General features: G+C 46.5%; 1 protein-coding gene and 1 long non-coding RNA gene across 2 annotated transcripts; both read right to left on the bottom strand.

The window, feature by feature from the left end:
• Window positions 1–7,363: 7,363 nt before the first annotated feature.
• Window positions 7,364–12,693, bottom strand: LOC136531561 (squamosa promoter-binding-like protein 18). Its single transcript, XM_066524205.1, has 3 exons — window positions 12,561–12,693; window positions 8,761–9,196; window positions 7,364–7,642 (listed from the first exon to the last, which is right to left on the bottom strand). The coding sequence occupies exons 1-3, from the start codon at window positions 12,691–12,693 to the stop codon at window positions 7,615–7,617; spliced, it is 597 nt and encodes a 198-aa protein (XP_066380302.1). The 3' UTR covers window positions 7,364–7,614.
• A 6,498-nt stretch (window positions 12,694–19,191) lies between these two features.
• On the bottom strand, window positions 19,192–24,116 carry LOC136531560 (uncharacterized). Its single transcript, XR_010778058.1, has 3 exons — window positions 23,980–24,116; window positions 23,543–23,675; window positions 19,192–19,402 (listed from the first exon to the last, which is right to left on the bottom strand). It is a non-coding gene; the product is annotated as an uncharacterized lncRNA (long non-coding RNA).
• Between the last annotated feature and the right edge of the window lie 2,476 nt (window positions 24,117–26,592).

Below are 26,592 nucleotides of genomic sequence, written 5' to 3' on the forward strand. Positions count from 1 at the left end.
CCAAGTCAGACAAATGCTTTTTCGTGGGATATCCGAAGGAAACTTTAGGGTATTACTTCTACAACAGATCAGAGGGCAAAGTGTTTGTTGCTCGGAACAGTGTTTTCTTAGAGAAAGAGTTTCTCAAAAGAGAGAAAAGTGGACAGAAGGTGTATCTTGAAGAAGTTCAAGATGAGCCAGTTGGGAAGGACTCTACGAGTGATGCTAATGTTGCAGAACAAGTTGAGATACCCGTGGCAATAGAAACACCGCCACAACCACGAAGGTTAGCAAGAATCCGTGAGTTGCGTGGGGATTTGTAATTATTAGACGATGACGAACCTACGACTTATGCGGAAGCAATGATGGACCCAGATTCCGAGAAATGGCAAAGTGCCATGAGATCCGAGATAGATTCCATGGGAAACAATCAAGTTTGGAACTTGGTTGACCCGCCTGATGGGGTTAGACCCATAGAGTGCAAATGGATCTATAAAAAGAAAAAGGATATGGATGGAAATGTTCACGTCTATAAAGCTCGACTTGTTGCAAAGGGTTTTCGGCAAGTTCAAGGAATTGACTACGACGAGACTTTCTCGCCGGTAGCGATGCTTAAATCTATCCGGATCATTCTAGCAATAGCTGCTTATTTCGATTATGAGATATGGCAGATGGATGTTAAAACAACCTTTCTAAATGGAAATTTGGATGAGGACGTGTATATGATATAGCCCAAAGGTTTTGTTGATCCAAACAATGCTGGAAAAATTTGCAAGCTTCAGAAATCCATTTATGGGTTAAAGCAAGCATCTCAGAGTTGGAACATTCGTTTTGATGAAGTGGTCAAAGGGTTTGGCTTCCGTCAGAATGAAGAAGAACCTTGTGTTTACAAGAAGGAAAGTGGGAGCGTTGTTGTATTTCTGATCTTGTATGTGGATGACATATTATTGATTGGGAATGACATTCCTATGTTGCAATCCGTAAAGACTTCACTGAATAATATTTTTTCTATGAAGGATTTAGGAGAAGCAGCATACATTTTGGGCATCAAGATCTATAGAGATAGATCGAAGAGGCTTATAGGATTAAGCCAAGATACGTACATTGACAAGGTGTTGAAACGGTTCAACATGGAACAGTCCAAGAAAGGGTTCTTGCCTATGTCACATGGTATGCGCTTTAGCAATAAACAGTGTCCTTCGATAGCTCATGAGTGGAAGCACATGAGTAAGGTTCCATACTCCTCGGCAGTTGGTTCCATCATGTACGCCATGATATGTACTCACCCAGATATCTCATATGCTCTAAGTGTTGCGAGCAGGTACCAAGCTGATCCAGGAGAGAGTCACTGGACACTTGTTAAAAACATTCTTAAGTACTTGAGAAGGACTAAAGATGTGTTCCTAATCAATGGAGGTGAGGAGGAGCTCGTTGTAAATGGTTACACCGATGCTAGCTTCCAAACTGACACGGATGATTCACAGTCTCAATCAGGTTTTGTGTTCACAATAAATGGTTTTGCCGTAAGTTGGAAAAGTTCCAAGCAGGAGACGGTGACCGATTCTACAGCAGAGGCCAAGTACATTGCAGCTTCTGGAGCTGCGAAGGAAGGTGTTTGGATGAGGAGGTTCCTCATTGAACTTGGTGTGTTTCCTAATGCGTCCAGCCCATTGAATCTACATTATGACAACAATGGGGCAATTGCGCAGGCTAATGAGCCAAGGAATCACCAAAAGAACAAACATGTACTGCAGAAATTTCACCTCATTCGAGAGTTTGTTAGATGAGATGAGATCAAGATGTGCAAGATACACACAGATTTGAATGTTGCAGATCCTTTGACAAAGGCTCTTCCACAGCCTAAGCATGAGGCGCACATGAGAGCTATGGGTATTAGATATCTTCGAGATTAACTCTAGTGCAAGTGGGAGATTGTTGGGAGTATACCCTAGAGATAATCATAGAGATGATTATATTGCCTTGTATCCATGATATATTATGAGTTCATTGAATTTCCATTAAAGACAACCTGTATCGATTAGCAATTATGTGAATTGTTTGTGAAACTCTTTTACTTGTATGGTTATTCTAATGTTGTCCCTGGTCAGAGTTCGTGTGAGGACACACATGAATAATGGATCAGCACATTATTAGTTGATGACTATGTTTCACAAGTCATAGACATGGAGATGTCAAACTAATAATGTGGGCACATGTATGACATGGGGCTAGACTGACCCAACATGAGATGTTGTTATTATCTCTATTCACATCATGTACGCTATGTCCTTAGACCTGAGATTGTTGTATGTATTCAAGATGTGAAACGACCGACTCAGGGACTATCAAACGCTACTCCGTAACAGGGTAGTTATAAAGGTGGTTTTCGGGTTTGTCAGGAAACATGCTATGAGACATAGACAATCAAGATGGAATTTGCCCCTCTCTATATGAGAGAGATATCACTGGATCACTCTAATGATTAGATCAAGAAATGCATGGCCGTGCTAGGGTTAAGTGTTAACCATTGAGTTGGACCAAATATCGTGAGGCAAGGGAATAACAAGTATGTGGTTTTGTGGTGGTTCGTCTGATAATATCTTTGCATATGCATATGAGTTGACATGCCTTGCTAGAGGCCGCTATCAACTAATGGCCGAGTAGGAGTACTCGGGCCATGTCTATGTGTGCGTGAACCCATCGGGTCGCATGCTTAAGGGGCTGGAAGCCTAATTCGAATTGGATCCGAGTTAGACAAGGCTTAGGGTTACTAATGGGCCTCCAACTCGGGAGCTCATTAGGGACGCCTATAAATAAGTGGGGTGGGCAACGGGGCTAAGCAGGGCACGCCTTTTGGCAGCCGCCGCCGCCCATCCTACGCCCGTGCCTGCTGCTCCTCGTGGACCTAGCAGTCCGGAGGCGCGACGCTTCCTCCCTGTACGTGTGGATACCTCGGAGGTGCTGTATCTGGAGCACAAGGACGAACCGCACCAAGGGGACGGACGTACGGACAACCTTGCAACTGCACGGCACTGCTACGACGCGTACGACTACATCGAGTCGCTTCCGCTGCACCTGCACGTCTAGTGGTAATCTCGTGATCTATAACTAGTAGTAGATCCTGGTTTATGATATCGAATTTTTATTTTCCGGCTAGCGTAGCATCCTCATAACCCAACAAGCGCTTCACCGAGCGAATCACAAAGAGGAGGCAGTCGGCACTCCTAGGCTACCTAGAGACGATACGACTATCGGCGGACGAGCACCGCCGTCGCTACCCAAGTGAAGCAGGCGGATAGCGGCGCAGAGCATAGCTCATATGCCGGCAACCAAGCGAGGTGAGTACCTTGTCATGAAGTGCCTAAGATTATCCGGCTGGAGGCCATCTCCGTCGACGTCGGCCAAGAAGGCGTATGATGAAATCTTCAGTGGTGATCCCTCTCATATGCAAGCGCTACATGAGTTGTTCCCAACGGTGACCCCTCGACAGCCTGGGCATAAGCCTCCTTGCCAGTGCTGCAAGTTTGTGTTGTTCAATTCTAATGTAATAACCTGGCTTTCAGTACACTAGAGAGAGTCTGAGAGCGTCCATGTAAAACTCTTTTTTTGATAATTAATGTAAAATTTATTGACCCCCTAAGGTACCGCTAAGGCGTGTTGTAACCAATATTTCCTCTAACTTAATACAAAAACGCGCAAACCTTTTGCGTGGTCGAGAAAAAAAAATGTGACTCACAACATCACAATTTTAGCACGAAATACACAAATCTCCACTACCCATCTCGCATGTATATGATGTTGCAATTCGATAACTTTACTTTATCTTTTATTATATGAAAATTTAAAAGAATATATGGCTTTCAATGTAATTTCAAATGAGAGAAAGTGAAGTAAAACTTAGCCTCTGACCACCGCTCACTGCCAAAAAACGATTTTAGGAGACAATTTCTCTGATTAACAGAGGTGGATATCCGGAAATGATCACGGGGCCTCCAGTAAATGCCGACCTCTTTAAATCAATTTTTAGAGGCAAAATGCTTGTATGTGAAAATCCTATTAATAAAGACGGTCATTATAAGCATCATCTCTATAAAACAATTAGCATAGGCTCGCATCTTAAGATCCCTGTCTCCATAAATTGTTGCATCAAAAAATAATTCATAACTTTTTCATATGAGTACGGATGAAGACGAACTTTATATCAAAATAGTAGCTCTCAATGCGGTCTACAACTTTGTAGTTGAGAAGTTTTTTATTTGAATTATTTTAGGGTACCAAAATGTTGTTTTAATTTCATAGGTCTTGAAATTTCAAATTTTCAAACAACCTTAATGTTAACATGACATATAAGTTGTAGTTCTCAATAAAATCCATAACATGTAAGATGGGAGATTGGCAGAGTGCAATATATGTAATAACCTCGAAGATGGGAGGCTTGAACGCGAGGAAGGACACACTGCACTCCAGGGCGTCGTCATTGCCCACCGTCACGTTCGCCACTGCGCCCCTAACATGCACGTTTGGCACCATCACCGGAGAGGCTTTTTGTCCCCACATGGCTGCAGGCCTGCAGCTCTCTTTAGTATCGTCTCTAAATCGGATGATAAAACTAACGGGATTGTGGCGCTAATGCCGATTGAGCTAATGGTGGTTTAGTGAAAGTAATCTTTTTCCAGCTAGCCTACTAGGCATCCTCACCCTGTGCCACTGTGAGATCTCTCCACTCTCCATATACATGTCCTCTTCCCCCAAGGTTGTTCTCCAACAAAGCCTTGTGAGCCTCTTCAATTCGACTTCTTTTCTAAAGAGTTTTACCTCTGTTTTTATGAAAGCAATGTCACATAAAGCCAACAAAGCATTAGACCTATTACAACTTTAGATTTCATAAATGTCCGTTGGCACCTAAATGCTTGGTTTGAATCTCTTAATCCAACTCATGATCTCATCCTTTTCGCTTGCAATAGACGTTCCCTGTCTGTTGGCACCTAAATGCAAGGTTTGAATTTCTTAATAATTCTTATATGTTTGTGCAATTAAACAACATTGATTATATTGTTGCAGTGCCAAACTTATCTTGTTTCGTAGCTGGGGGTTAAAACATAAAATTAGTCAAACATAAGAACTGAGTGGTCCAAATTGCACTTAATCCAAGAGAAAACATAGGAGAAGTTAAATTTCTATCCTCTTTGGTGCCCCTTTTTGTCATCATGGTTTTTTGTATGCAATAAGATAAAAAGGACTACATATAGGCAGAAGAGATACAGAATTAGGATCATCATTAGACTCTAGGCATAGATGAACATGAAACACACATATAACTCAGGAAATAGAGAACAAAACACACACTTATAACTCAGGAAATAGAAATATTAAATTGCAGTAGTAGTAAAGTACATGAATAAAATCAAGGTACAGAAGTTGCTAGTATCTGACGTGCATGGTGAGGATGGCCTAATGTTAATTTGGTCGCCCTCCTCCAAGCAGGACGGAACCAATGCAGGCCATTTTTAGAGGACTAACAGTAAAGCATACATATGCTTTGTCCACGTTACAGCATGCTTGAGATCAATCTTTGACGTGCACACACAAAGAGGACTAACAGTAAAGCATACATATGCTTTGTTCCACCAGCAGCAGCTCTCACCCAACACCGCCGCCGCCGAAATCGCCGGTCTAGGGTTCGTGGAGAAGGGGACGGGGAAGGAGACGGAATGGAGACGCCCTCCACGCACTGGATCGCGGCCAGGTCAAGTGCCCGTCGATACGGCGCTCCTGTACGCGAGTACAGCCTGCAGATGGGCCCAGGCTGAGGCCATACGTAGAAACCGGTAAGAATTGGCAAGAGGTAGAATTACAATGGCAAATTTTAAAATAGTCAAATTGTAATGGTAAATATTAGAAACGTCGTTTTTTTAATAGCACGAATGCAGTTAACCCTTAAACAAAACTCCCGACTCCGCCTCATCCCCGAGCGTCTCCACCGCCACCATCCGCGCTCCCCTCCGTCCGCCCCCGTCGCCGCCGCCCCGGCCCTAGTGACGCCTCCAACGACGGCGGCCACGATCCCCGCCGCCTCCTCGATCCCCGCCGCAGGCGAGTGCACGAAGGACCCTGTGCGCCGCCTAGGAACAAGATGGCACTCTGCGAGCGAGTAGTTCGACGCCGCCTCGGAACAAGGTGGTGCCTTTTCAACGAAACAAACTGACATAAGGTGTACAAGAGGAACATAAACTCTTTGGTTGGATCATATATCTGCAAAGGTGTCTAGCTTGGTATTCAATGCAAAATTCTGGGCTGTTGGCTGTGAAGATACCTGCAGGCAAGTAATATTTTTTTTATTTTTTTTTAAAAAAATTCTTTGCCAAGTGCCCTCTGGCCGGCACTCGGCAAAGTTTGAATTTTTTTTTTAAAAAAATTCTTTGCCGAGTGTCCTCTGTCTAGCATTCGACAAAGGTTGAATTTTTTTTAAAAAAAATTCTTTGCCGAGTGCCCTCTGTATAGCACTCGGCAAAGTTTGATTTTTTTCTTTTAAAAATTTATTTGCCGAGTGCCCTTTGTCTGGCACTCGGCAAAGTTTGATTTAAAAAAAAAAATTTTGCCGAGTGTCATGGTCATGGCACTCAGCAAAGCTGGAAAAACGGTTTTCCGAGCGCCCATTTTTCCAGCTTTGTCGAGTGTTGTGACCATGGCACTCGGCAACGGGGTCCTTTGCCGAGTGCAACACTCGGCAAAGTGACCCAAAACGGCAATTTTTGATTTTTTTTTACATTCGACAAATAAATTCATACAAACATATATCACATATATATCTCATCCATCACATATATATCTCATCCATCCACACATCCATCCGCACATATCACATCCATCACAATATATATCACATATATAATAATAAGTGCTCAAGTCCATCCAAATAAATCCACAAGTCCATCAAAGTCTACAAGTGCATCACAAGTATATCACAAGTTCATCACCAAGTGAACAACAAATGAAAAAAATACAACGTGCACTCATCTCGGCCACTGCGACTGTGGTGAAGGCCCAGCTCCATCATTCCGAGGTGCATGAGGTGGATTAACTCCTATGCTTTCTTTGTGCCATACTTGAGATAAAAATGTACAGAGCTCACACTTGAGAGAAAAGAGTTCACATTTTCTCTGAAATCAAGTTCACAGAACAACACCAATAGGTCTAAAATCAGGTTCAGAGAACAGCTACAGGTCTGAAATCAAGTTCACACTTGAGAGAAAATAGTTCACATTCTATCTAGGTAGCCATAACTGCAAGAAATAGGACCATGTGAAATTCACCATCCAAAGTAACATAATTTAATTGTTTGGAAAGGTAAAACAGCAAGTAACACTTCATGGCAGCAACAGACATGGTAAAATTCTTAGCTAACTAAAAGGAATATTTCTGAAACATAGTGTCTGTTGTTCTTTGTACCCTTGGCCAGATTATTGTTTGTTATAAGCCAGTCCCAACACAGTTCCCTTGACAGCCTAACTGCTTGCAATATAATAAAAAGATGAGCGAAAAAACATGACACTTACTTTAACGATGAACTGATGAAAACGACAAAGATACATCTACTTCACCATGCTTTGGTTGGCACTGCTCTGTTCAAACAGTTTATACCGAAGAGAATTCAGGCGTCAAACTGCAACAAAGTAGAAAAAAATGGGGTTGCCTTCCCAAATAACTTTGCACAAGCAAATAGTAGCGGCAGTGATCAATCTAGGGATAATGCTAGCTAGACACACTGACTGGTTACATAAATACTGTTCCGCGAAAGAATACATGACAAAAATGCAAGAATCATACGGATCTCATTATTTGTTCAGCAAGGAAAGGTTTTCAAAAGTACATATGCAAAAACATCAAAGATGGGGCTTAATGATTTGAGAGGAGTTCTTCTCAAAGCAAAAAATGCACAGATCCTGATTAAAGTGACTATACTCCTTAAAGAATTCTATCGGAAAGACCAGCTTCTGGTCTCTGTGCTTGATTCAAAATGTGTCCTCTCTGTTTTGTACTAAAGCAGAGAAGCATCAATTTGATGATGGATTCGAATTCCAATTCATTGTTCACTTTTAAACGTAACCCAAGACGACGAAAGCTATACAGGGGTCAGGTGAAGAAGCGCGACAAGAAAAGATGATCCTCTAGCACATGAAGATGAAGTGCGTCCTGGCTTTTGCCGGATAATGATTCTCACTGATGGGTTAGAAAGTTGGTATGCACAGGTAGAAAAAGAGGCGGTGTTAATTCTGGTAATACTTGTTGACATGCTAAAGGGAAATAGGGAAAAGATCAGTGTACGTTCATATGAAAAGGCTGAAAAAGTGGAGCCGGGAAAGGTAAAGCTGTGCATCCTTGAAGCAAGACAGCCCACTCAGGCAGGTGTATGCTAGTAATTGCTAAGCTAAAGTTCATCATATCTGTGACTGTTGGTGACAAATTGGCGAGAATCTGAAGCAAAGAAAGAGAGGCAGGGCCAAAGAAAGAACTGATTTGGCATTTTCACTTTGAACAAAGGGAAAGGCAAGGAACAATCAGCAGTAAAAAGAAAAAGCTGTGGGAAAAAAAATGACTGACGTCAATCAGTCGGTTCGTTGATTGGTAGTAGCAATTTCCATGGCAACAATTCAAGCAAACGACCCTTTGTCGACGCAACCAGGCTCATGCAATTACAGCGACGTTTACCCAACTGAAATGAAGTGAATTGAGAGAAGGGATGGGATTGCTTTGGGCTGAGGAATTGTTGTACGTATATACCTGCTGCACTGCTGGCAGAAGCGCATCTCGCGGCCGGCGACGACGACGACGGGCGTCTTGGAGTGCGCCTCGCAGACCTTGTGGCGGCGGTGGTAGTCGCGGCACTTGCTGAGGTCGGCCTTGTAGCCGTCCACCGCGCACGACAGGCACTGCGCCCCGGCGGCGCCACTGGGACCCAAGCGCGGGCGCTTCATCGGGCTCGCGGACGGCGCCGCCGCCGCCGCAGGCTCCTTCGTCCCGTCCGCCGCCCCGAACTCGCCGAGCCCGCCGAGCTTGAGGTCGACGGAGCACTCCGCCCGGCTCGGCGCCCCGCGCGGGGCCACCGCGGGGGAAGGCGCGGCAGCTGTGGTGGCAATGCCCGACGCCACCGCGGGGGAAGCCGCGGCTGCTGCTGCTGTGGCGGCGGCGGCACGGCGGCGTCGTGCCCGAGCTGGAGCTGTGTGCGTGTGCAGGACATTAGTGGCGGGGGAGAAATGGCCCAAAGGGCTGTTTCCCGACAAGACAGCTTGCCGAGTGCCCCCGATCTGACACTCCGCAAAGTATTTTTTTTTATTTTTTTAAATTCTTTGTCGAGTGCCAGGACAGCTGACACTCGGCAAAGAGAGGTTTTTTAAAAAAATTAAAAGTCTTTGCCAAGTGCTAGCCATCCTGGCACTCGGCAAATAGGCTCCTTTGCCGAGCGCCAAACGCGGACACTCGGTAAACTGTTTTTATTTATTTTTCTTTCTACCCCCAAACTTTTTCTGTCGGTACTCCATGTCGAAATTTGGTACATTTCCCGAATTGTTTGATATATTTAGTTAATTTATTTCATTTAATTGAATTTTTTCGAAAAATGCAAATTTGAACTGCACTTGCATCGAATAATGGAATTTAATGATTCAAAAAATGATATTCATGGTATTGAGTGTAGTGTGAGGCCGTATCCAGGAACGGACCCGAAATTTCGAACATCTTGTTCACGAAACATGACCACGAACTTGCGGACGAATTGTTTTTAAATTCTATAAAATGCAAACGAAGTCCGAAAATCATGAAACTTGTCGAGATGTCATGATATCGTATGTGGAGGATGTGATAAAATTTTGAGAAAGTTTGGTGCACATTATCACGTACGATGCTTATAAACCAGGACATCTCCACATGTGATATCAGATATCACATGTGGAGATGTCCTGGTTTGTAAGCATCGTACGTGACAACGTACACCAAACCTTCTCAAATTTTTATCATAGCCTCCACATACGATATCACGACATCTCAACAAGTTTCATGATTTTCGGATTTCATTTGCTTTTTATAGAATTTAAAAACACTTCGCACGCAAGTTCACGATCATGTTTCGTGAACAAGATGTCCAAAATTTTGGGTCTGTTCCTGGATACGGCCTCACACTACACTAAGTAACATGACTATCATTTTTTGAATCATTAAATTCCATTATTCGTACCACGTGCAGTTCAAATTTATATTTTTGGAAAGAATTCAAGTAAACGAAATAAATAACTAAATATATCAAAAAGTCACAAAAAATCTTCAAATTCTAGGAGTTCCTGGTACCTTAAAAGGGCTGCATAAAAAATTTGGAGGCCAAAAAAAAACTTTGCCGAGTGACGGGGTATGGCACTCGGCAAAGGGGTCTTTGCCGAGTGCCAAGAATAAGGCACTCGGCAAAGAGGGTTTGAATTTTTTTTTTAAAAGTTCCTCTTTGCCGAGTGCCTTCACAGGGGCACTCGGCAAAGACATTTCGAAAAAAAAAAAATCTTTGCCGAGCGCCGTGTCAGGGGCACTCGGCAAAGTATTTTAAAAAAACATCTTTGCCGAGTGCCAGATCTGGGACACTCGGCAAAGAATTTTTTTTTTAAAAAAAACCTTTGCCGAGTGCCAGATCGGGGGCACTCGGCAAAGTATTTTCCAAAAAAAAAATCTTTGCCGAGTGCCAGATCTGGGACACTCGGCAAAGAATTTTTTTTTAAAAAAAAACCTTCTTTGCCGAGTGCCTAACAGCAGACACTCGGCAAAGAAGGATGTGGCCGAACACCGTTACGCGGGGCAGCCTGTGCCGAGTGCCGTGCTTTTGCCGAGAGCCTGGCACTCGGCAAAGAAGGCCTTTGCCGAGAGTTTTTTTTTTTTGTCGAGTGCAGCACTCGGCAAAGAAAGTCTTTGCCGAGTGTCCGATTTTTAACACTCGGCAAAACAGTTTGCACTCGGCAAAGATCTCGTTTCCAGTAGTGAATGCTTATATGAACCAATCAATTATGTGTGCTTGTAACTGGTAGATTGTTTTGCGAGGAAGGCGACCTCGGGTCAAAACTAATTTTGAAGCCGTTAGTTGTAACAGTAGAAAAGGAAGCTTTGTCGCCTGGATAAACTGATGTCCTTTTTGTTTCCAAGGCAACATTGGTCTTCGATGGTTCAGTATGCAGTGCTGGCCCCTGGTCTTGTGTGTTTTGGCGAAAACTTGTGTCGTCATAACTTTTATGTATCAGCTTCTTTACAAGTCACAACTTACGTTGTCATAACTCCGTGTTGATACTAGAGCCAAGATACCATGGTTGCTGCAAATCATTTTTCCTCAGGAAATTTGTCTAGGGTTCTTTACATGTCCTTTTCACTGTATTATTTATTGGTGCATAGTAAATTTATCATTCTAGGTCCAATAATGGATGATATCACAATAGTAACATGTTATTTTAGATTGTCTTGACTCTCAACAGGTCTCTGAGAACTATGTTCCTGGAAGAATTTATAATTGTTGGTAAAGAGAGTGAATGGCTCCATGAACATGCTATCAACAACAGTAGGGCTATCCCTTTGCGTCCAAGCTGGTCGCTTCATGGGGGTCAGACCTACGCGTTGTGTATCTACTCTATACAAAGAATTTTTTGTCAATTTGTAGTCATGCATTGCCGTAGATTTTTTTGTCAATTTATTCAGGAATCAAGGCTCGGCGATGTCCTCATAAGTGAAGAATGCTTCATGGATCAAATTCATACCGCACATAGTGTAAAGACGTCTCCGTGCATTGAATAAACTTTTTATGTTGTAGTTGTTGATATTGTCGTACATCACATCTTCGTGAGCAATCACTTGGAAAAAAGTCTGTGTGCACAATGCATTCTTGATTTGCAATTTACTATTTCCAGAATTTGAGCAATCAAATGGGCATTGGACTCAGGGCCAGGATGAGTATTTTATGGACTTCTTCGTTGGCGGTGTCTACTAGGTCGCAAGGTCAGAGATCACATGGTTCGTTTCGTGATAATCACACGGGAATTGATGATTGCCTATACAAAAAAAAACTGAAAACATCACGCTTGAAGTATCGATTTTTTTAACACATTTAAATTTGAATCATTGTGACATTAATGTTTTCCGGTAACAACGCACGAGCATGACCCTATTGCTAATGAAAAATCTCAGTTTCATAAAATTCAGATATAAAAGAAAACATAGATCTAGAGGCAAGATCCATAGATTTTATGAAGCCACAAGAGAAGCACTCTGAAAATGCTAGTCTTATATCTACTTGTAAAGTTTAAAAAAGTTATCAACCACTACCATTGATTGCAATGCTACGTACCAATTTGTTCTGTTTCATTACCTTTTTCGTGGCCCTCTCTTTCTTGATGCGGAATTGCTGAGGTCAGGACGTCCGATCGTCTGAACGCTCCACCCACCCTCTGAGCCACTACTGTCACGCCCACCCGCCCTCTGCGCCACTACCACCCGTGCCACCCCCACCCCACCCTATGTGTGCCGGCGCCTAGCTCTGCGTTGCCAATGAGCACATCGGTGACCTCCAAGCGCCACCCACCCGCCCTTTGCGCCACCGTTGCCCGTGCTGCCCCCACCTGCCCTATGTGCGCCACCGCCTAGCTCCTCGCCACCGGCGAGCACACCGGTGACCTCCACGCACCTACGAGCCTCCATTCGCCGAAGCAGCAAGGAGATGTTTGCGTTGAAAGAGCATGTTGCAAACGCATGTTTCAAGTGTTTCGGGTATTTCAAATGTATGTTGCAAGTGTTTTATATTGATATTGCAAAAGTGGATTGGGATGTTGCAAAAGTAGATCAGGATGTTGCAGATGTTGCAATGGCTATACACATATGTTTCAAGTGTATGTTCCAAATGTTTCATCTTTATCAGACGTATGTTGCAAGTGTTTCATATGGATGTTGCAGAAATAGATCTGGATGTTACATATACATGCATGTTGTAAAAGTATGTTTCAAGTGTTTCATACATATGTTGCAAGTGTTTTATCTAGATGTTGCATATGTTTGCAATGGCTTTCAAGTATTTTCTAGGTGTTTTGCAAGTGTTTCAGTCGTATGTTGCAAGTGTTTTAGCTGTTTTGGACATATCTATGTTGCAAGTGTTCCATCTAGGTGTTGCAAAAGTAGATCTGGTGTTGCACATGTTTCAATGGGACCCACCTACCATAGCCACCTGCTGCAGCTGCTGGATGACGTCCGGGTGGTGCGGGCACGCTGCTGGGGCCCCGTTGAGCGTGTGCAGACAGGCGTGTGAGAAACCGAGCACATGCATGAGGGCCCACGCAGTGGGGCACGCAAAAATAGGCGGCGCGGGCTCCATTTCTCTTGCGCGCGAGGCACCGTCTGACCCTAGCACTCCGGGTCGGACGTCCAGGCGCTAGCAAGTCCATTCTTGATGCATCTCCTTAGGAAATACCATGCCTCCCCGTCCATTCTTGATGCATCTCCTTAGGAAATACCATGCCTCCCCTCTTTACATAATACAATGGTAAGACCTTAGAAATACCATGGCTCCCTCTTTGTGCCTATAATAAGAGTAGCTCTCCTTAAGAAACACACGCATAGACATGAGGAACTACCTTGTGACACCTAGTACATGGGTAAGCAGGCGATGAGGTTTTAGAGAGCACTCGACACAACTTTTCATTGCTCTTTTTTGGATAGGCGAGCAATTAGAGAGAGAGCACGTACTACTAGGCGCGACTGGGCATGCATGGCCAGTGGGCGGCGAGGTACGACAGGTGTGCGGGTGAGTACGCTATAATCGGCCAAGTCGGGTGCATTCAGCCCGCTGATTGCCCGAACCGACAAATACTTAGCAGGTTGGCAAAATCAATTCCTGAACGCAAGAGAAGGTTCTGTACTGGTAAACACGGTCCTTGATGGTGCTGCTGCATACCTGATGGCCGCCAACCAAATGCCGCAGGGAGTGCTTAATATCCTGGACGCCTGCAGAAGAGCTAAGGATGAAAACGGTACGGAAATATCCCGTACCGAACCGCATCGTTTTCTACATTTAATCCGATCGAATTCGTATTTTCGGACAAATTTGAATTCGGTTCGAAATTCGGAACACCAAATTTGAAATCGGAACGAAAACGGTTTAGACATTTTTTCGACCGTTTTCTACTTTTCTACTTTTAATTCGGAATATCCCGAATTCGAAATTCGGTTTCGAAATTCAGTTTGAACCAAATTTGGCCCACTACAAGTCCAACCTTAAAAAAAGTATATCTTTTTCATACAATCTCGGATGAAGATGATTTTTATATGAAAATTGTAGCTCTCGACGAGATCTACAACTTTTTAGTTAGTTTTTTCATTTGATGTCTTGAAGATGTTCAAAAAAATTAAACAAAGTCAGCGATATATTAATCGCGTACAAGCGCTTGTTGCCTTAAAAAATCATATCTTCCTTATATCGTGTCGAATGGAGATACTTTTTAAAAAAGTTGTAGGACTTGTTAATTATTATGTACTGGTTAATTGTTATGCACTTGGTCCTACGGGTCAATATTTCGTATTGATTTTTCGTATATCGACCGTGTTCGACATAATTCTGCTCGAATTAGTTCATTTTCGAAATTTTTGATATTCCATAAGTTCGTGTTCATTTTCGTGTCCGGCTTTACCGTTTTCGTTTTCGTTTTCATATTCAAATGTAGAAGTAGAAAATGGTTGAGAGGTTTTCCGACCGTTTCCGACCGTTTTCATCCCTAAGAAGAGCCTTGTCGCTTGGGCCGATGTTTGCCAGACAAAGGAGAAAGGAGGGCTTGGCATCCGCGACCTGCACTAGTATAGAACCAATGCTTTATGTTAAAGCTTCTCCACCGGCTGCACCACCCCCGGCGAGTCAGCTTGGGCGCAATGGGCAAGATCCAGCCTGAATCTTCAACCTTGTAACCCTTACAGGGCATGATGCAGTTGGAGCACACTGGGATGCGCTGAGGGCCTTGCTCCCCTTCTACCAGTGCATCACCTCGGTGACCTTGGGTGATGGGAAGCCACAAGTTTCTGGGACGACCGTTGTCAAGGCTCAGAGACCATGGCAGTAGCATTCCCTTGCCTTGCCTTGCTAGCCATGTGACAGCAGCCAGAGCCTCAGTCAAAGGTGGGGACTGGCACCATGGTTGTGGCAACGGGCAACAGCCGAGCTGGTGCAGGTAGAAGAAATCTTAAGCAATGTCGTGCTTGTGGATTCACCGGACAACAAACTGCGCACCTCAGATGTATACAAGGCGATCCGGAACAATAGCGCTACTGCGGTTTTCTCTGAGTTCATCTGGTTGTAACCGGACACCACCAAAAGTGCAACATTTCTGCTGGCTGCAAGTACAAGTCTACAAGAACGCATCAAATGCAGGGCCAACCTGAAGAAGAACATCCTGGACGATGACGCATGCCCGATCTGTACTGCGGAGTTGGAAACGACGACTCACCTGATGCCTGCCGCATGCCCATTTGCAAACCAGTTCTGGAACCGTATTGGTGTGGACGTGGATCACTTGTAGGAAAAAATGAACTGGGCCATACGCAGCCCCCTATGTCGACCACCTACATTCAAACACCCTCGTGCACCTTGTCCACTGGATGTTGTGGAAGCTCCGAAATGATGTTGTGTTCAGTAACATGCTGCCTTCTTCCAACCGGCCGGGTTGTGGCAAGTTTCAGAGACAGCGCCCACCTTTGGAAACATCGCCTCCCCTGGGTGAACGCTATGTGGTTGATCAATGTTTAAACCCCCCCCCCCCCCCCCCACCCCCCCCCCCCCCCCAAAAAAAAAAAAGTAACAATGCTACTTATGTAATTGAGCTGCGCAAAGCTTTTTTGCTGCTCCTATTCAATCGAAGGTGGGGAGTGCTCCTCCCGTTTTCCAAGAAAAAGGATTGTGTTTCTTTTAGCTACTAGTTGTTAGTTTGGGGTCTGGATGTTTAGATCGACTTGGATATGCTTTAGCTACATACTAATTGCTAGTTCATGAATGATGTGATCTTGTGATCTAAACAGACCATAATTATTTGATGGTAAAGCAAAACACTCCTCCAATCCCTCTTCGCAGAAATTAAAACTCAAGAATACATCTCTATGCCTGAAAGATCCAACAATGTAAAGCTACAGTATGGATGGAGCATTGTTCATCTCAAATTCCAATTACCAAATGTAGTCATCCTGAACTGGCGTTCTAAGTTTCTAGCAAGCGGCCCTTTTCTACACTGGTAAGCGAATTGTTTAACCTGTCAACTCATCTATTAACAACATAAAAAAACAAAAAAAAATCAACTCCATTCATGCACAACTGCAGACGCCCTCTTTGCCGAGTGCTGGGGGCACTCGGTAAAGCCAGCCAAGCACTCGGCAAAGGCTTTGCCGAGTGCCGCACTCGGCAAAGGCTTTGCCGAGTGCCGCACTCGGCAAAGGTCTCTCGGCAAAGATTTTGTCGGCAAAAATTTCTTTGCCGAGTGCCAAAAATCGACACTCGGCAAAGTCTTTGCCGAGTGCCAAGCCCGCACTCGGCAAAAAAATAACTGCCGTCAACATTTGACGCCGGCTTTGCCGAGTGCCTAGGGACTGGCACTCGGCAAAATTTGAATTTTTGCCGAGAGCCAGGGCTGAGCACTCGGCAAAGAAACAATTTTTTTTAAAAAAAATCTTTTTAAAAATAGTCTTTGCCGAGTGGTCCCATCTGGCACTCGGCAAAATTGACCTCTTTGCCGAGTGCCAGGCTGTGGCACTCGGCAAAACTGGGGAAGTGGCAGCATTTTTTTCAGCTTTGCCGAGTGCCACACCCCTGGCACTCGGCAAAGACTTCTTTGCCGAGTGTTGGCACTCAGCAAAGCTGGGAAATTTGCAATTTTTTTTTGTTTGTTGCTTTCCTTCGAAAGCAAACACGCAAAACTCATATATAATACATGAGACAGCACACAGGCATTTAGCATCACACAAAACGCATACATAATCCATAATACATCACAAGCACATCCAACATCCATCACAAGCACATCCTCCTGCATAATCCATCACACGCACATCAAATGTGCAAATCCATGACAACATCTAAGAAGTCTTCATCCAACACAAGTCCTAGATCAAGAAAAGTCAATGAAACATGAAGGGGCACCACCTACTGCCACTGATCCCAATGGGAGCCTGAAGGGGCACCTCTGTGCGGTGGTGGACCTGTCCAGCCAGGGTGTGTGTGCTGAGGCGAAGGAGTCGGGTTCGAACCCGACGACTGTTGCACAAAGGAGAATTGAATTCATTAGTATCTACACAAGCTAAAGGACTTGATCAACCATATATATATACTCACCGGAGTGCCTAGAGCCAGAGGAGTAGGAGGCACAACTGGAGCGAGCAGCGACTGGGGCACCACCACACCCGGGAGAGTGGTGCCGAGGCTCGACATGAATGAGAACATGTCCTGCATCCTCTGCGCCTCGGCCGCCCTCTAGGCCCTCAGGACCTCCCACTCGGCCCTCTCGGCCTCCCTCTGGGCCCTCTCCCTCTCCCTCTCGACCCTCTCGGCCTCCATCCTCTCCATAGTGGCCTGCAATATTCAATCACCAACGTTTAAACAATGCAAATGCAAGGTACATGTATAAAAGTAATGAACGGCGAATGAAATAGAACTAACCTGGAGTGCCGCCATCTGCTGCAGTGTGCTCGCCTGCCGAGGTCGAATGGGGACAAAGGAGCTCGTGCTCTGTGCTTGGATCTGGACGAGGTTGGGCACAGAGGTCGAGTCGACCATGTTGGAGGCCATCCAGTACCGGCCGTGCTGCTTCCCTCCTCCGAGCCTCATCACGAGGTCGGTATCAAGGGGCTGGGTGGCGGGGTCGAAGTCCTCCCCATGCCGCTCGCAGGCCGACGAGGCGTAGTCAGTGAGCTTGCTGTGGACGCTCGTGTTGCTGTACGCCTCGGGCCCGTCCTCCGGGTTGTAGACGGTGTCCGGGGCTGTCGCCTTGCCCTTGTGTGCCATGGCGTACGCCATGAACTCGTTGCATTCCTGGCCATCATGCGACTGGGACTGCGAGGAAAACACAGAAGATTAGAAGTAATGAGAATTGAGCATTAGAACAAATAAATAAATAAGTGCGTAGCGTGTACCCAGGCCTGGGCGTACGAACTGAGGGGCCGGTTGCCTTGGTGGTGCGCCGGCCCACCCATTTGCAGGCGGCACTCCCGACGGAGGGCGTGCCTCTCCCTCCACTCATCGGAGATCCACTTGTCCACGATGGCCGCCCAACAGTCTCTATGCCTGGCACACCAAGAAGGACACATCTGCATGCCATCAAGTATTGTATTAGAAATGTTAGAATATAAAATGAAGGCTACCTATTCTTCATGGAATGAGTCAGTAACAATGTTTTATAACTTACTGCGAGGTACTGCTCCCTGGTGAGTGTCATGGTCCTGGCCTCGCTCTTCCCCTGGTACCGACCAAGGACGTCGCACGAGTGGTTGATGTGGCACTGCAGCCTCGCCTCGTAGTATAGGTCCGTGACTCGGCCCCTGCATGCCCTGTCCTGCACCTTCGTCACCCAGGCGGGGTCATGCCCCTCCTCCAACGTGAAGAAGTCCTGCATACAGACATCATGTGTCCTTTCATTATTTCAAGAACGTCTAATGATTCCATAGTATTGAGCAATGTAGTGTGATGTAGACTCACCCAGAACTCACGCCTGATCCGCTCCTGTACGGTGCCGTACACGGCGTCCACGGCGGAGTTGAAGTGGTCCCACGTCCAGGGAGGCGACTCAACCTGGGCGTGGGTGACCAAACCAGGGTAGTGCAGGCGGATCAGGCCACTGAGGATCCCATTGCACTGCCGATGATCGCCCCCGGACACAAGTTCCCAGTTCCTACAGGAGTCAGTAAGAAGAATTATTAGTCCGCAGTTCGGTTTTCAGCATATGAACAAGAATAGATGCAAAATGAATGGATACTTACTTGTCGCCCTTGGGACGAATCACCGGCCTCCTCTGAAACGGGATCGGCCGCGTCGGGAGCTACGAGGACCCGCGCAAGTATGGTGCCGATGAGGTGCTCGAAGTGGAACCCCCCGCCACCCCCCAGAGGAAGTGTCACCCCCCGCCACCCCCCTAGAGGAAGTGTCACCCCCTCCTGTCTGGGGGGGGGCCAGCTGCTGGTCCTCGTCGTCAGTGGTCGTCGTCCGGTCCTCCTCGGGCGGGGGGACGGCAGACGACTGCACCGCCCTCCTCGGACGGCCGCGGGGGCGGCGGGCCGGACAGCTCCTCGCCGACGCCTCCGCCTCCACCTCCGCCTCCGCCTCCTGAGTCGTCCTCGCGTAGAGCGAGTTGCAGGTCCGGGTCCGCCTTCCGCCCGACATTTTGTCGAGTGCCTGCAAATACAAAGAGTAAACCAGTTAGCACAATATAGACAAATATAGAGATGCAAAATGAACGAAACATAACTAGAAAATAATAATAATATAGTATTACATGAATTAGAAATAATCTTCAGGATCGACAGCGGCCGGATCATAAGTGTCGTCATCACTAGCAATATTGTCTAACATTTCCGCCTCATCTCCATCGTTGTCATCAATGGCAACGCCAAACCGTAATCGCTCAAGCAGTGCTAAGTCTTTGGCATTTTGCACCTCTTCTCCATCGTCCTCATCTCCATCGTCCTCATCAATGTCATTGTCTACTTCCATGCCCATCAGCGAAAACATGTCTATGTGAAACATGCCATCTAGCCCCTCGGGTTGATAGAACTCCCCTGTATATGTGTTTGGGTCAAAGTTGTAATCCTCATCATTTGGGACAGGCACTTTGCCATGCGGTGATACCAACTGCGCAAGGTACCAACCCTCAAGAGTGGGATCTTTTTGGCACGCCCATGGAAGATAATAAACTTGCGTGGCCTGTTGAGCCACAATATAGACATCGTCTCCTTGATAGAGGGAATCTTGTCGAATTTCAACTTGTCCAATCTCAGGGGCTCTTCTCGTGACATTGGGATCGAACCAATGGCATTTGAATACGACTGGCTTATGACCTCCGTGAAGCTCAAAGTTGAGCTCATATATTTCTTCGACTATGCCGTAGTAGTCACGGTCATCGGTGCTGGGCGTACGAACTCTAGTATTCATGGTTTTTCGATTGGGCCGACTGAGCTCGTGGCTTCTTGTGTGGAAGCGATAGCCATTCACATCATATACGGTGAATGACTTGACCCTATAGGGGAAGCCTTTGACAACCTGTTTCAACTCTTCATCCATTTCCGCATCCGTGCGTGCCTGTAAGGTGAGGGTGGATAGATCATTACTCGCTCGTAGGAGCAAAGTGGGATGTCACAGATGGAACGATGTAAATTGGATGGTACCTTCTTTTCGAACCATGAAATGAAATCGGGCACACCACCTTTGAGAAGACTATCTTGTTCTTGAGGGGAAGGATCCCTATTTCCTGTCCAGTATGTATTCAGAAATTCCCTAAAAAAGCAAGAGACAAGGGGGTTGGATAGATAGACGATAGTGACGGCGTATGTAACAAGCTCATTGAGAACTTACTGCACATAAGGGTTCACTTCGTCAAGGTTCAACAACACATACAACATGATAGTGCGCCACTCATCATTCCGCAAGGTCTTGGTGCTCGAAGCGCTTGCCCTGCCAAGTTGACCTTTGAAAAGGCTGAGATTTGATGACCTCTCATCGGTGTTGTAACGAGGGATTGGATTGTGCACGCTGGGAAGGCTATCCTTATAGTATGATGTTGTGAAGTTTGACACCTCCTCAAGAATGAATGCCTCTGCCATGGATGCCTCAATTCTGGCTTTATTTCTACACTTTTTCTGAAGAACCTTTAGACATCTCTCGATTGGATAGCACCAACGGGCTTGCACGGGCCCCCCCATTCGTGCCTCGTGAGGCAGGTGCAAAATCAGATGCTGCATTGAGAGGAAGAAGCCGGGTGGGAAGATCTTCTCCATCTTACAGAGCAACACAGGTGCCACTTTCTCTAAGTCATCAATCACGGCCCGAGATAGCTCCTTGGCACAAAGCTGGTGGAAGAAATAGCTCAACTCTGCCAGGATGCGCCACACATGCTCGGGGACGAAACCTCTGGTCATCGCTGGAAGGAGCCGCTCAATCCATATGTGGAAGTCATGACTCTTCATCCCTAACACTCGGCAAGTGGACACGTTCACTCCCCTCCTCAGATTCGCCACATACCCATCAGGGAACATTAACGACTGAACCCACTGACATACTTCCCTCCTTTGGTCCTTCTTCAAAACAAAATCGACTGAAGTCCTTTTCCATTTCTTGCCAGGTGCGGGAGTCTTCATCACTTGCTTTGGTCTATCGCACAGTGCTGCCAGGTCCACTCTTGCCTTAACATTGTCCTTTGACTTTTCTGTGTCCATGAGTGTTCCCTAAAGCGCCTCGGCGATATTCTTCTCTGTGTGCATTAAATCAATGTTGTGTGGAAGACGAAGATCGTTGAAATAGGGAAGCCTAGTCAAGCCCGATTTATGAGTCCACATGTGGTACTGACCATATCCATCAAAACGACCTTTCTCTTTATCAACTTTGAGAGCCTCTATCTCAGCGCGGATCTCGGCAGCGGTCATCATCTTAGGTGCAGGATCGGTGACTTCAACACCTTTCGTGAAGTTCTTGATGTCTCGTCTGAATGGATGGTCAAGGGGGAGGAACTAACGATGTTGGTCGAACGAAGAAAACTTGCCACCACTCTTCAGCCAAGTGAACCTCACACCTGCCTTGCATATTGGGCATGGGAACTTCCCGTGAACACACCACCCGCAGAATAGGCCATACGCCAGGAAGTCATGCAGGGAGTAGTGGTACCACACATGCATTGTGAAGTTTCTCTTTGTAGCTCGGTCGTATGTTAGTACCCCCTTTTCCCAAGCATCAATCAAATCATCGAACACAGGCTCCATGAACACACCCATATTGTTCCCCGGATGTCCAGGAATTATCAGCGACAAAAATACGTTCTTGGGTTGAAAGATGACACTGGGGGGGAGATTCAGGGGTATCACGAACACGGGCCAACAAGTGTATGGGGCCGCGGACAATCCATACGGGTTGAACCCATCTGTTGCCAACGCTACACGTACATTGCGAGCCTCCTCAGCTTTAACACGATGTATGCCATCGAAATGGGTCCAGGCGTTGCCATCCGATGGGTGTACCATCTTGTCCGGATTGTACCTTTTGCCATTTTTGTGCCATGTCATCTGTTTCGCGGACTCCTCTGTCATGTACAGACGTTGGATCCTCGGTATGAAAGGAAGGTACCGTAGGACCTTCGTAGGGATACTCAGCTGTTCCTTCTTGCCATCACTAGTGTCGACCTCTAGGTACCTAGAGGATTTGCACTTTGGACAGTGCGTTGCTCCCTCGTGATCTTTCCTAAAAAGGACGCATCCATTCGGACAAGCATGGATCTGCTCATACGGCATCTTAAGTGCACGAAGAAGTTTCTGTGACTCGTACAAGTTCTTCGGCAGGATGTGATCCTCCGGAAGCAGGGATCCAAAAACTGCCAACATACCATCGAAGTTGTCCCGACTCATGCTAAACTGCGACTTCAACCCCATGATGCGTCCAATTGCATCCAGCTGCGATACCGTTGTCTTTTCGTGCAAGGGCTTCTGCGCTGAAGACAGCATATCATAGAATGTCTTTGCGCTTTCCTCTGGCTTCTCCAATCCTTCACCGAACAGTGCCTGTTGAATGTCATCCATCCAGTCTGCTACCCTGCCATCTCCATCATAATCCTCGAGATGCTGTCTCACCACCTCCTCTCTAATACGATCGGCATCACCATGGTGGATCCAGCGGGTATAGTTTGCCGTGAATCCATACTTGATAAGATCTTCCCCCACGAGCTTCTTAATTTTTCTTTTCTTGTTGCCACATCTGCTGCACGGACACGGCATCCGGGCTAACCCTTTAGCAGCCTCGCCAAATGCATGCTCCAGGAAAGCATTGGTCTTGGTCATCCATTCTGGGGTCATACTTGCGTGGCCTGTGTACATCCACTCACGGTTATCCATCCTCTGGCACATGCATATGTAAGCGAGTAATAAAAACTGCAGGTAAATCCACAAGGTGTTCCTACTATACATCTAATAGGTGAAGGATAGGTCCTAATCCCACCCGAGGATGCGTAGATGAGGTTGGCTTCCATGGTCCGCTCCTATCCAAGACAGAATTTCGGCAGCACCTCCCTGCTGTTCTCTCGATACACGTCCTGGCAGGGAGATTGTGTATCAGGAGAACAACGAGGAGGTGGTGCTGAAACTCTGTCTCGGACAGGAGCGGGCCACAGAAACCAACCCATCTACGCATCCGCGGGCTGTCCAAAAAACGTGGACAATCCGAAACAGGTATGGAATTTGGTATGCAAAGATCTGCATACCAACGACCGTATCTCTTTCGGATGGGAGACGCCTAACTGGGGTTACACGAGATACAAGTATGCAAGATGGGTTATACCTAGGGTGTCGGTGAGGTCAGGCTAGTGGGGCGGTGGCGAGTCGCTGCAGTGGCGAGGCGACGCGGTGCAGGCAGAACCGCAACGCCAACGAAGACGATCGGGGTCACCGAGTGCCTCCCAACGGTCCTCGTCCTGCAAAGAAAAGGCAAATGGTTAGACTCCATTGAAAATTTCGGCAGCACCTCCCCTGCACGGAGAGGTTCCCAAAACCTGCAGAAAACATTGGCACGAAGGCCAACAACCACATGTATACCAAACATAGGCACGAAGGCCATCAACCACATACATACAACAATAACTACTACTAACACTAAAACTATGAACAACAACTACAACTACTACTGTCACTACGACTTACTAACTAATACTAACACTACTAATTAACTACTACTACTAACACTACTACTTACTAACTAATACTAACATTAGGGCATACCTTGCCAGCGAGAATGCGAAGACCGAGGGCCGGCGACGACAACGGGGACGACCGCTACGGCGTGAGGGTCGACGAACCGAGGCGGCACCTTTCTTCTCCTCTTCTCCCCTTCTCCTTCTCTCCTCCCTTCTCTTTCTTCTTCTTCCTCCTCCCCTTCTTCTCCTTCCTCCTTTCCTTCCTCCTCTTCCTCCTACCTCCTCCTCCTTCCTACAGTGGGGCGCGCGGGCGCGGCGGGCGCGGGGCCGAGGCGCACGGGCGCGCGGGCCGGGGAGCCGACGGGTCGGGCGCGCGGGGAGCCGGCGGCTACGGCGCGGCGGCTCCGGCGGCGGCGGCGCAGCGGCTACGGCGCGGCGGCGGGGCGGCTACGGCAAGCGTGTGTGTGCGTGTCTGGTGTGTGCGTGGTGTGTGTGCGTGTGTCCGGTTTTTTTTATATTTCAAACCTCTTTGCCGAGTGCCAGATCCGGGGCACTCGGCAAAGAAAGTATTTTGCCGAGTGCCCCCGATCTGGCACTCGGCGAAATAAAAGATTAAAAAAAATCATGTCCTGGCTTTGCCGAGTGCCTAGGGCTAGCACTCGGCAAAATATTCACTTTGCCGAGTGCCAAACCTTGGCACTCGGCAAAATAAAAAAAATTTGTTTTTGCCACCAACTTTTTTCTTAGATTTGTATTTGTACCATGAACATGTTCAAATTTGGCACAATTTCATTGCTGTTTGCTATATTTCTTCACTTTATTTCGTTTTCTTGCAATTTTCCGGAAAATGTAGGTTTGAACTGCAGGTGCATCGAATAATAGTTTTGATCCATTCCAAAAATGTTGTTCTTGTTTGTTAGTGTCACTTTATGCTAAATCTAGGAACTGTCTCCAAATTTCGATCAACGTGCTCACGGGGCAACGTCGCGAACTTGCGTGCGAGTGGTTATTTAATTCTATAAAATTCAAACGAATCCCGAAAATCATGAAACTTGGCGAGATATCGTGATATCACATGCATATGCGGTGGTAAAAATTTGAAAACGTTTGGAGGACGTCATCACGTATGGTGTTCACAAACCAGGACATCATCACATGTGATATCAGATATCACATATGGATTGAGCGGCTCCTTCCAGCGATGACCAGAGGTTTCGTCCCCGAGCATGTGTGGCGCGTCCTGGCAGAGTTGAGCTATTTCTTCCGCCAGCTTTGTGCCAAGGAGCTATCTCGGGCCATGATTGATGACTTAGAGAAAGTGGCACCTGTGTTGCTCTGTAAGATGGAGAAGATCTTCTCACCCGGCTTCTTCCTCTCAATGCAGCATCTGATTTTGCACCTGCCTCACGAGGCACGAATGGGGGGCCCGTGCAAGCCCGTTGGTGCTATCCAATCGAGAGATGTCCTGGTTTGTGAACACCATACGTGATGATGTCGTCCAAACGTTTTCAAATTTTTACCACCGCATATGCATGTGATATCATGATATCTCGCCAAGTTTCATGATTTTCGGGATTCATTTGAATTTTATAGAATTAAATAACCACTCGCACGCAATTTCGCGACGTTGCTCCGTGAGCACGTTGATCGAAATTTGGAGATAGTTCCTAGATTTAGCATAAAGTGACACTAACAAACAAGAATAACATTTTTGGAATGGATCAAAACTATTATTCGATGCACCTGCAGTTCAAACCTACATTTTCCAGAAAATTGCAAGAAAACGAAATAAAGTGAAGAAATATAGCAAACAACAATGAAATTGTGCCAAATTTGAACATGTTGTTCATGGTACAAATACAAATCTAAGAAAAAAAGTTGGTGGCAAAAAACAAAAAAAAATTATTTTGCCGAGTGCCAAGGTTTGGCACTCGGCAAAGTGAATATTTTGCCGAGTGCTATCCCTAGGCACTCGGCAAAGCCAATATTTTGTCGAGTGCCAAACAGAAGGCACTCGGCAAAGAGGCCGGCGTTGGGTACCGTTATCCCCGGGCGCCTCTTTGCCGAGTGCCCAACTTTGCCGAGTGTCTGGCACTGGGCAAAGTTTGGCTTTGCCGAGTGCCTTATTTTGCCGAGTGCCAGACACTCGGCAAAGCCCTATTTGCCGAGTGCCAAGTTTCGCCGAGTGCCCGATATTTGGCACTCGGCAAAGATTTGAGCACTGGGCAAAGTCCCGGTTTCACTACCGGAAACGGCAAATTTACCGAGTGTTTTTACGTTTGCCGAGTGTATTCCTTCGGGCACTCGGCAAACAAATTCTTTACCGGGTGCTATACTAAAAACACTCGGTAAAAAAAACACTCGGTAAATAGGGTAGTTTGCCGAGTGTCAAACAAAAAATACTCGGCAAACAGTAAGTTTACCGAGTGTCATAAAAAAACACAGGTAAAAAGCAGGTTTGCCGAGTGTCCAGAAACCACACTCGGCAAACCCAAAAAATATAGAAAAAAAACCGTCCGCCCCTAAAATCCGCCCCTCCCCTCCCCAGCCCCACTCCTCCACACCCGCGCCTGGCCTCCCCTCCCCAGCACCCCGCACCCGCCCCTCCCCTCCCACACCCGCCCCCTCCCTCCCCTTCTTCTTCACCGCCGACGCCGGCCCCTCCCCTCCCTCCCTCCCCTTCTTCTTCCGGCGGCCG

The sequence above is a fragment of the Miscanthus floridulus genome, unplaced genomic scaffold, assembly GCF_019320115.1.
Source record: "Miscanthus floridulus cultivar M001 unplaced genomic scaffold, ASM1932011v1 fs_373_4, whole genome shotgun sequence".
Lineage (NCBI taxonomy): Eukaryota > Viridiplantae > Streptophyta > Magnoliopsida > Poales > Poaceae > Miscanthus > Miscanthus floridulus.